At 35.9% G+C, this 12319-nt stretch overlaps 1 protein-coding gene across 2 annotated transcripts in view; it reads right to left on the bottom strand.

Moving 5' to 3' along the window:
• LATS1 (large tumor suppressor kinase 1) overlaps positions 1-12319 on the bottom strand; it is a 45552-nt gene that overhangs the window by 17117 nt on the left and 16116 nt on the right. For both annotated transcript variants that reach the window (XR_014022241.1, XM_081296022.1), the window contains exons 3-4: positions 8659-8806; positions 982-2495 (exon numbers count right to left, since the gene is read on the bottom strand). Coding sequence is in view for 1 of the 2 variants with exons in the window: in XM_081296022.1 (XP_081152148.1) it covers positions 982-2495; positions 8659-8806 (1662 nt within the window). In the remaining variant the exon portion in view is untranslated. The remainder of the gene's footprint in view (positions 1-981; positions 2496-8658; positions 8807-12319) is intronic.

Consider the following 12319-nt stretch of genomic DNA (forward strand, 5'->3'; position numbering starts at 1 on the left):
CCATGCAACATCTTCTAAGAAAAGAGTGGCATGCCAAACTTAGTAATATAGAACTGTTTCTCTTAAAATCTTACTTGCCTACACAGTAATGGAGGCTACAGAAGTCAGCAAAGCTTCCAACACCATAAAAGTTTAAATCAGCTATTAGTGAAAGTGAAGAGGAAAAAGGAAAAATGAACTAAGAAAATACATACAGACAGACTTTAGTAAGAAATTCTAAGAACTACAATATGGATAAAGTCATAGAAATAATCATGGTTTTACTCAAACACAATTTAGTTTATAATAGGAATAACAATGTTGTATATAAAATCTGATTCAGAATAATCATTTTTGAAGAATAACTTTATGAAGTATGTAAAGTTGTTAAATCACAAGTTTGAGCTTCTTGGATTTTGACTGGTAATAAGATGAGAAATCAAATCTTCAAATTCTAAGCATATGATAAAAATGATGATGATGATCATGATACTATGTAGTATCTAGTAAAGAGATTTATGTAGAATCACAACACAAATCAAAATGATCAAAGTGTTTATATTCTGACTTATTAATATCAGCGTATTTTTCTCAGAACACTATTAAAATGAAATTAGAAGAGGAAACTAATTGATGAGATATCTGATACTTTGACCCAGATATTTCTCACTGATTTTTGAATGTTGTAAGATAATGCACAAAATCTAGAAAATAACCCTTATTCCAATTTCTGTATAAAATGTTTATATATACCTAAACCAGTATATTATAAATTATATATTTTTAAAATTTACAAGAACTTTACTACAGGAAATTCTGAGTAAATCTTGAAATACTAAAATAAAATGCTATAATAAAAAATGCTTTAAAGTTCATTCACTTTAATGACTGATAATATATCTTGCTATAAGAAATAAGTAACATACTGGAGCACAATATTTTAAAATAAATATCCAGGAAACAGATGATTAAGTATAAAATAGTTATTTTAAAAAGTTTTACCCGCATCATTTCGTTCTCTAATTGTTTTTTACGATGCAGACGTTGCTGATGAGATTTGAGGACATTTTCTACATGCTGCTCCATAAAGAATTTAAATGCCTGAGGAGAATAACTCTGAATACGAGATTCTCTTCGCTCTTCATCTTTCTTGTTTTTCCTAACAGTGATAGGTGAAGTTGTAATCTGCTTCTTTTCTTTATCCCCACTATCAACATTTTCAAAACTTTTCTCACCCTCATCTTCATTGGATAAGCTAGGCTGATCCTCTTTACTAGATTTATTTACAGGTTCATATGGAGGAACAGATGGGTTTTGGTGTAGCAGATGTTTTGGATAAGGTGGTGGTGGACCTTGATAGTTTGGAGCTTCAGCAACAGGTGGCATAACAGCCATATTGGAAGTAGTACCCTCAGAAAAAGGGCTGGATTGAACAGTCTGAATTGGTTGTGGTATCCAAGAAGGGTGGGTAGGTGCTAACGCAGTCTGTAGCTCTGGTTTTAATACACGCATACTTTTCACAGGCTGTTGAATGGGAGCTGGTGTGATCGCAGTGACTGTTGTAGCTGAAGGCTGAGAATTAGCAGAGTGACTTGTTCTATTTCCTAAGGGGTTATTAAACGAATTTGACCTCACTGGTATGTTAGGCTGCCATGTAGGAATCTCATGCCCGCTGCTTGGGGATGACTGGGCAGGAGCAGAAGATGACTGAGGCCAAGTTGTCTGCAGTCCAGGTATATTAATGTTATAAAGTTCCAGGTTATGACTGTTTCTGTTTGGCACTATCATAGACTGAGGAATATTTCCGTTTGGGTATGACGAAGGAGCAGCAGACCCCCCTGTTTGTAAAGCAGAAGGGCTTTGTCCATTAGCTGGGGTCAGAGGATAGGGTGGGGGTGGCTGCCGATTCACAGTGCCAGCAGGGACAACATTTTGGTGCATCATAAAGTCAGTCTGACCACCACCATTCTGAATTCCAGGTCTCCCTGGTGGAAAGTTAAATTTGTTAGAACTCTGCATGATGATTGGTTGTCTGCCCACAGGAACAGAACCAATGCCTCTCTGTCCCTGGTTAGGAGGATTCATGGGGGAAGTGTTAAGAGGTGGTGGTGGATAGCCCTCCTGCCATGCCCCAGGTGGAACAGGAGAGATTCGGGAGATTACATATTCCATGTTCCCAGAATACCTCTTTGTTTGAGAGTTTGGTTCCCAAGATGGGGGAGGTGGAGTTGTACCTCGTGGAGGGGGAGTCTGGCCTCTTGGAGGTGGTGGAGGAGTAACACTCCTTATTTGAGGTGGTGGTGGGGGGTTCACTCTCTGTCCATTGCTAGGGTGACCTTGAGCAAATGCTGTTATACCAGATCCAGATAAAGGTCTTCCTACATCTGTCTGTGAGTTGGGACTTTCAGAACGGTAGACCACACTTTCTCCCAGAGGTGGGCCATGTCTCTGAGGAACTAAAGATTCTTTAGAGCCTTTCCAGCTTTGTTTACGGTTAATTGATTGTTGCACACTCCCTATGATAATAAAAGAGAAAAAAAATCATATTTTTAACCTCTTGCTTCTGAAAACTTTAGCTTAAAATTCTGATATGACTAAATGATACTCAAGTCTCAAGAATTAAGAAATTGGGAGGCTGAGGCAGGAGGATCATAAATTTGAGGCTAGCCCCAGCAACTGAGCAAGACACAAATTAAGAAAAAAAAAAAAAGATGGGTGGGCATAGTGATAAAGTACCTCTGGGTTCAATCTCCAGTATTAAAAAAAATAATTTTTATTAAGAAAATGGGAGTAAGTTCAAAAGATCTATTTGTACAACATGGTGACATAGTTAATAACAAAGCATGGGCTGGGGATGTGGCTCAGGCGGTAGCGCGCTCGCCTGGCATGCGTGCGGCCCGGGTTCGATCCTCAGCACCACATACCAACAAAGATGTTGTGTCCGCCGAGAACTAAAAAAAAATAAATATTAAAAATTCTCTCTCTCACTCTCTCTCTCACTCTCTCTTTAAAAAAAAAAATAAATAAATAACAAAGCATTGTATCCTTGAAATCTGCTGAAATTTGAAATGTTCTCACCACCAAAAAAAAATTATATGAGGCACTGCATGTTAACTATCTTGATTTAGCCCCAAAAGAAAAATAATTATAAAATAATGAAGCTTGTTTATTTTTGACTAATATATTCTTATGGCTCAAAATTTATAAGGTACAATATAGAGTTGGGATTATGGCTCAGTTGGTAGAGTGCTTGCCTGGCATGTACAAGGGCCTGGTTAATCCCTAGGACCACCAAAAAAAAAAAAAAAAAAAAAAATCAAAATAATACTCACTTTTGTCCCTTATCCCAGCAGTTTCCTTCACTAAAGGTAACTAATGTCATCATTAGTACATGAGAGGAAAGTAGTGTACTTTCTATGTAGTATTGTGCCTTTCATTTAAAAAATGGAGGTTCTATATCAGCATATAAAGTGTTTCCTCATTTTAAATAATGTTATGCTGGGCACAATGGTATACACCTATAATCCCAGGACTCAGGAGGCTGAGGCAGTAGGATCACGAGTTCAAACTCAGCCTCAGCAACTTAGAGGCCCTAAGCAGCTCAGCAAGACCCTGTCTCTAAATAAAATATAAAAAAGGGCTGGGGATATGGCTCAGTGGTTAAGTGCCCCTGGGCTCAATTCCTAGCACTAAATAAATAAATAAATAAGCAAATAAATAAATAAATAAAATGTTATTATGTTTTTCCCACCTATTGTATAGAGTATCTTAATTTATTTGATCAGTGCCTTAACAGATGGGCATTTATATTGTTTCCAGTCTTGTGTGTCTACCCCCACACACACAAAGCAATGAAAAATTTTGTGCAAATATAATTTCATATATATATACATACATATATATACGCACAGGTATCTGCAGATAAATTTCTAGAGACGAAACTACTGAGCCAAAGGGTATGTCCATTTATAATTTTGACAGATACAGCTACTATTTTTTTTTTTTTTTTTTTGGAGGGTTCTGGGGATTAACCCAGGAGTGGTTTACCACTGAGCTACACATCCCCAGAACGTTTTATTTTTTTATTTTAAGACAAGGTCTTGCTAAGTTGCAGAGGCTACCTCGAATTTGCAATCCTCCTGCCACAGCCTGACTTGCTGGGAAAATAGGCATGCACCACCATACCTACTTTTAAGTACATTTTAACATGGGTTTTAAAAGAAAAAGTAGGGGATAACCAGCTGAACATTTCATACAGTATAGTTTATAGTATCTGCCTTTGATGGAGTTTCTAAATAAATGAAATAAGCAAGAAAATGGACAATATATTTTAAAAATCAGCATTTAAAATGAGACAGTCTGTCCTCTCAAAAATATATAAAAAATTTTAAAGTAAATAAATAAATAAATAGATTTATTTATTTATTTTAAAAACACTGTTGAGGCTCAGAAAATGATACCCCAAAGATCTGACATGCTAAACTGGACAAAATGTCAGAACTAAGGTCTCCTTCAACCCATTTCCCCATGGTCAGTGATTCACTTTCTCAGAAGCACTTATCTGACTATGGTAAGTTCCCTTCCCAGAAGGAAAGCAGTTGTTATGAAATCTCATTAACCAGGAAGGATTAACCACTGGAGAAGAGAGTGAACTCAAATATCAAACCTAGAGCCCAGAGAAACTTTGTCCCAGGCCACTGTCTATTCTTGGACTCATTCATTTCTCCTAAAAGAAAACCCCACAAATTGAAAGGTTAATATTATCTTGAGAGAAAATAATGTAATAATGTGACCAAAAAACAGAACAAAATAATATATGTTCAGAATGTACAGTTTAGTACTTTGCTTTATCTAGGCTGTAGCAGCATTTTGGACTTCAGAGAAAGTTATCTCTCTGGGCAAGCCAGACAAGTCCTCCAGGCACAAGGCCCAGTCTCACTTTCCTCAGAGAGCCAGCTGAGGCTAATACCATACCACTCATCCATTTTTTATGAGTTAAAAAAATATTTTTTTAATTTAAAAAGAAAATGGGGGGGTTGGGGCTACAGCTCAGTGGCAGAGCGCTTGCCTAGCATGTTCAAGGCACTGGGTTCGATCCTCAGCACCACAAAAAAATAAATAAACAAATAAAGGAAGCATTGGGTTTGATTCTCAGCACTGCATATATATAAATTAAAAAATATAGTCCGTTGACAACTAAGAAAATATTGAAGAAAAAAAAACCCAAGATTGTACACTATATTGTATACTACCAGAGAAATGAAAAGCTGTGCTCTATTTGTGGGGCTGGGGATATAGTAGAGTGCTTGCCTTGCATGCACAAGGCTCTGGGTTCGGTCCCCAACCCCCTTGCCCCGACAAGCTGTGCTCTATTTGTGTACAACAAACCAAAATACATTCTGTCATGTATAACTAATTAGAATTTTTTAAAAAAATTAAGTCACCTTAATTAAGTCACCTCTGGGAGGGTGACTTAAGTAGTCACTGGATAATGATCCTGGGTTGGGAGCTTTGTATTTTCCAAGAACAAAAAGAAACCCAGTCCAGTCACAGAGCATCAGATGAGAAGAATGGTACTAGACGAAATATGATAGGTAACCAGACTATGGAGAAGAATTTGTAAGGAATTCAAAGTCAATGAAGGCAGAGTTAGAGTATCCTCTATAAAGGATTTAAATAGCAATCTTATCTATCTTATTATGGACTTGGTTAATAAAACTTTGGTCATGGGAAATAGGTAGATTGATTCTACTATAAATTCCTAATTAGTATCCTCAAATGACTCAGCATGACCAGGAAATTTTATTATTTCTTTGGTCTCCACTATTACCATCCTCAGTCTCCTGAAATTGTCTTCTTATTCCTCACTCATGACTTAAGCAAATGAATTGATTTTCTACTTCAGAGAAAGGAGAAGACATTAGAAAGTAACTCCCTTATCTTCCCTATGTAACACAGGCCTATCTAGGCCTATGAAAGCAGAATGATTTGCTCTTTGTAGCTGATCCCCCATCCTATGTTTTGGATCCTATCTCTTCTTGGCTTCTCAGGAACCTTAACTGATCCTTCTCCCTTGAATATTTAAATTCATCCTCTTAACTGAAGAGTATTCAGGTTTTTGCTTTGTTTTGTTTTGTTTTAGTGGTGCTGGGGATTGAACCCAGCGCCTTGTGTATGCTAGGCAAGCACTCTACCAACTGAGCTATATGCCCAGCCCCTCCAGTTATCTTTTAAACATGTCTATGGGGTAGAGATAAAGAGTGTCTGGAAATTCTGTCTGCTCAAGTTTGTTGTGAACCTAAAATTGCTTTCAAAACTAAGATCTACTAAAAAAGAAAAAAAAAAAAAGGAACATGTCATAATAAATAAACAAATAAAGACAATTCTTTCTCCACTTCCATTCAGGCCTCTACCTCAAAATGTTTTCTAGAGCTGGTAGACAATAATAGTAGTCCAACATCAGTTAAGTATAGAAGAATAAGAATTGAGGGGCTGGGGTTGTGGCTCAGTGGTGGAGCATTTGCCTAGCACGTGTGAGGCACTGGGTTCGTTTCTCAGCATCACATAGAAATAAATGAATAAAATAAAGGTCTATTAACTACTTAAAAAATATTTAAAAAAAAAAAAAGAATAAGAATTGAACTTTTGTCAAACATGGGGCCCAAGCCTGTAATCCCAGTGATTTATGAGGCTGAGGCAGGAGGACCAAGAAAGTGTTCAAACCCAGCCTCAGCAACTTAGCGAGGCCCTAAGAAACTCATCGAGACCCTATCTCTAATAAAATATAAAAAAATGATTGGGGGGGCTAGGGCTGTAGCTCAGTAGTAGCACACTTACACTGGTATGTATAAGGCACTGGGTTCGATTCTCAGCACCACGTATAAATAAATAAGCATCTATCAACGATTAAAAAAATATTTTTAAAAGAGGGGGGGTGATGGGGATGTGGCTCTGTGGTTAAGAGCCCCTGAGTCCAATCCCTGGCACCAAAATAAATAAATAAATAAGTGATCGAACTTTTACAGAAATTTGATGGAGCAATCTGATGTCTATTAAGCCTTATAATAAAATATTTGGATTTATACGTTGTCATTTAAAATTTTAATTTTCCAATTCATTTTTATTATATTTTATAAATTGATTAATTTATAATTAATTGGAAATTAAAGAAACCAAAGCTCTTCACCACAGATTATCTGCATCTTCTGATCTGTAGTCACACATTGTACCCCACCGCAGATTATTTAGGAAGCACTACTCTTGCTGATGTCTTTCCTTATTCTCTTGTCACAGAAAAATTTCTCTAAGAGTTGCTATATATTGGCCAGGCATGGTGGTACATGCCTGTAACTCAGGAGGTTGAGGCAGGAGGATCACGAGTTCAAAGACAGCCTTAGCAACTAAGTGAAGCCCTGTTGCTAAATAAAACCCAAAAAGGGCTGGAAATGAGGCTTAGTGGTTAAGTACTTCTAGGTTCAAGCTCTTATACACCCTCCACAAAAAGTTGCTATATTTGTGTTCTTTTCTACCTCATATCATATTGATTCCTCAGCCCTCTTCAATCTGAATTATGTTCCTACTACTGGAGAAACAAGTTACCCTATAATTATGAATTATGACCTCTTCCAAAATCCATGTCGAAGCCCTAACCCCTCATTCCCCTTCAAATGGGACCACATATGATAATTAAGGTTAAATGATGTCACTAGGGTGGGCTATAATGCAATATGACCTCTGTTTCTATAAAAGAAAATCTGCACAAGTGTACTGGCACATGCCTGTGATCCCAGAGACTCTGGAGGCTGAGACAGAGGATCACAAGTTTGAGGCTAACCTCAGCAACCTAGTGAGACCCTGTCCGAAAAGTAAGAACCAGGGGTTTAGGGTTGTGGCTCAGTAGTAAAGCACTTGCTTAACATGTGTGCGGCACTGGCTTTGATTCTCAGCACCGCATGTAAATAAATAAAATAAAGATCCATTGACAACTAAAAAATTAAAAAAGATAATAATAAAAAGAAAAAGTAAAAACTGGATGGAAGATGTGGCTCGATGGGTTCAATCACATACACACACACATTCACACACATACATATATACACTTAAATAACAAATAAATTTATGCATGGTATATTAAGTGAATAAAGTAGGATTCAGTAAGAGGCCCCTTCCCTTTTGCCTCAGCCACAAGAATCAAAAATACCTGTGTATTATAGATTTACTCAGATTTCCCTTGAGAAAAGACTGGGAGCAACACATCAAAATGTGGAGTTACTAACAGTAATTAGAAATTACTACAGTAATTACTAATTACTGTTAGTAATTCTTATCCAAATATTCTATAATGAATACATTTTACTTTTTTATAGTATGAAAAAATATAAAAAAAAAACTTGTATAATGTTATGTTGGGAGGAAATGATTCATTTAGATTATGATATAACCAGTCAAGTAGTTTGCAGACTTGACTGCTGCTTATTAGAATTACCCATTAATTTTTAAACATGAAAGTTTCACCCTCAAAGTAATTCTGGCATAACACTATAATTTTATAGTGTTAAAATTTCAGACTTTCATTTATTGGGCTGCTTTTAAAAATTTCTAAGACCAAAGACTTGACATACTTAAGTGTTTAAAAACTGTACCATAAAAGAGACTAGAAAAAAAGGTTTGATGAATCACCTGGTTTTATGCTGGCATTAATAGGTCTAGCAGCTGCTGCAGCCATCTGTTCCCGCCGAGGATCTTGGTAACTCATTTTACTAATGAATTCAATCGCTGCTTCTATACTTCTGTTATTAGTTTTCTGAAGAGCTTGTATAACCATATCCTGATATGAAGTTTAAAAACAAAAAAGAAAAAAACTTTAAATTTTATAATTAATAAAAGAGAAAGAACACTGAGTTCTACCAGGGAAATTCCTAATTATAAATGACAAAGCCCCAGTTCTTTTTTTTTTTTTTTTAAAGAGAGAGTGAGAGAGGGGGGGGGGGAGAGAGAGAGAGAGAGAGAGAGAGAGAGAGAGAGAGAGAGAGAGAGAGAATTTTTAATATTTATTTTTTAGTTCTCGGCGGACACAACATCTTTGTTGGTATGTGGTGCTGAGGATCGAACCCAGGCCGCACGCATGCCAGGCGAGCGCGCTACCGCTTGAGCCACATCCCCAGCCCAAAGCCCCAGTTCTTAATATCAATATTCTATTTGCAACTATTAAAAACAAACAAAAAAAGGGCTAAACTTGGCATTGTGCACGTTAGGCACGCACTGTGCCACTGAACTAAATCCCAAACTCCCCAAAACCCCAATCTCAAATTACGAAAGTTAAACAAAGAAAAACTTTAAAACGTTTCTTGAATATTTTCAGCTTTATATAATGTGTTACTGTTTCCTTCTAGGATTAACTTCTTCAGGGTACAATTATAACGCAATTTTGATTATTTTTCATTCTTATATAAACAGAGACTACCAGAATGTTTTTTTTTTTTAAAAAAGCATCAATCAAAGTACTGGAAAAGACATTTTTGTATCATTAAATATTTTATCAAGCAACTTTGCCACTATGTATACTAATAAAAGAACTACAAAGTTCTGGTTTTTATCCTCTTAAGAGGTTACATTTTCAGGAAATTATATTTGTAGGGGCAAAAAAATATAGGAAAAATGGTAAAAGAAAATACTAAACTAAATATAATAATTATGTGATGAAGTTTTAAGAAGTTAGATAGTAAAGGGGTGACTCATAGTGGGGCAGGGAGGGAGAGCATGGGAGGATTAGATTAATTCTAGATAGGGAAGAGGGGTGAGAGGGAAGGGGAGGGGGAAAGGGATTAGCAAGGATGGTGGAATGTGATGGTCATCATTATACAAAGTACATATATGAAGACTTGAATTGGGTATCAACATAACCTTATATACAAACATACCTTATATACAAACATACCTTATATACAGAGATATGAAAAATTGTGGTATATATGTATATTAAGAATTATAATGCAAAAAAAATGTTCATATATAACGGCATAAATTGACATGAACATAACTTTATGTAGAGATACGAAAAATTGTGCTCTATATGTGTAATAAGAATTGTAATGCAAAAAAGAAGAAGTTAGATAGTGTGATGCAACAAACAGGATTTGGAATTAGACTGATCTGAGGTTGAATTCTAGCAACTCAACATAACTGTGTGAATTCTGGTAAGTTAACATTTCAGAATCTGTTTCTTCAACTATAAGAAGTTACAGGGTTGATGTGAGAAGTAAATAAGAAAATGCATAAAGCACATAAGTGCAGTGCCTAGAGCTCAAATGCTAGTTGTCTTCCTTTATTACTTGTCCTTTATGTTAAATGTAAACCCAAATTATACACTAACATACAGAAAATATGATGGCATGCAGTTTTCAAGAGGGAGGCAACAACATATTTGTTCTAGAGGATTTAATATTTTCAAATGATATCTAAAAAATAGGAAATGGCTTAGAAAGACTAATGGGTGAACAGGCTGCCAACAGATGTTAACATAATCTTATGTAAAATGACTGGAAGATGAATGTGAGACCAAACAAAGAAAGATCTGGTAGAAACCTACTGACTACTTAAGATCCATTCTCCCTTTCTTGAGAAGGTTACGCTTCTTGTTTCTGGAATAATTTTGCTATCTCTCACTTAGGTACTGGTCCTTGCATCCTGTTTCCTAGGGAGCTAATACAATACCTGCACTAGAGAATGCTGCCACTAAGAAGTAAAAGTTGACACTAATAAAAAGTCCCTGGCTCTGATCTTTAACAGTCTGAGCCAACGACAGCTATTTAAAGTGAATTGTTATCTTGTTTTAAGAGTTGTTTTGATTTTTCTTTTTTTCATTTTTAAACTGACAAAGAATTTTAATATTTAAATGTACAATGATGGTGGAGAGTTTTTGTTTTATTTACTATTTGAACTCAAATTGTTCTCTCTATAATTTATTTTTTATTATTTATTTATTTTTTAATTAATTTTTATTGTTGGTTGTTCGAAACATTACATAGTTCTTGATATATCATATTTCACACTTTGATTCAAGTGGGTTATGAACTCCCATTTTTACCCCGTTTACAGATTGCAGAATCACGTGGGTTACTCATCTACTGATTTACATATTGCCAAACTAGTGTCTGTTGTATTCTGCTGCCTTTCCTATCCTCTACTATCCCCCCTCCCCTCCCCTCCCCTCCCCTCCCCTCCCCTCTCCTCTCCTCTTCTCTCTCTACCCCATCTACTGTAACTCATTTCTCCCCCTTGATTTTTGTTAAAAGTGACCAAACTCAATCCCTAACTGAAACAAAAGTACAATATGGTCACATTTAATGCCAATTAGATTTTGCAAATTTGTAATGAGATACAAAGAAACTAATAAGTCTCATTTTGTATGCAAATCTGAAAGAATACAAATCACCTAAAATTAGAATTCCTGAGGGAGTGCTTAATTTTAAAACTGGTTAAACCAAGTGTACTATAAATATGCTATTATCTATCACATGGCAATGCCACCTTCACTGGCAAGAAAATTGGCACCCATTGTCCTTTTTCAATATGTGGAAATCATATTCTTCTTAATTGCACTGGAATTTCTGTCTATATTTTTTTTTATTATGCTGGCAATTATTTAGTTATGTATTTTAGTATTAGGGATTTAACTCAGGAGCACTCTACCACTGAGATACATCCCAGCCCTTTTAATCTTTTTTAAATTTTGAGACAGGTTTTCACTAAGTTGCAGAGGCTGACTTTGAACTTATAATCCTCATGCCTCAGCCTCCCAAGCTGCTTGAATTGCAGGCATGCATGGCTTTTTTATCTTAATATTTATTGTTATGTTTTAAACTATTTTTTCCTTCTGTAATATCAACCAAGGTTCACTAAGTAGAGGTGTAGTGCCACTATAAAAGAGTATCCTCAACTCAATAATTCTGGAATAAAACTCTTATGTGACAGGAAAACATTAGTGTGACATAATTATGCCTGGTTTTCATGTTTATAACCCAAAATAAAATCCAGTAGACAGTGTGATGGCACATGACTATAATAATCTCAGTGACTTGGGAGACTGAGGCAGGATGATTTCAAGTATGAGGCTAGTGTGAGCAATTTAGCAAGACTCTGCCTCAAAATAAAAAATAAAAAGGAGCTGGGATGTAGCTAAATTGTAAAATCCCTTGGTTCAACCCCCAATACCACGACCCCAAAAGAAAAACCAAAAAACTCCAGTGACTGTATATTGTGTGCATGCATCAATCCTATCAATCCTGTTTAACATTTATTCCCATAAGGAAATTAATCTTGAAATATTTGAGCTTTCAAT

This window comes from Spermophilus citellus, assembly GCF_964194105.1.
Source record: "Spermophilus citellus genome assembly, chromosome: 5".
NCBI lineage: Eukaryota > Metazoa > Chordata > Mammalia > Rodentia > Sciuridae > Spermophilus > Spermophilus citellus.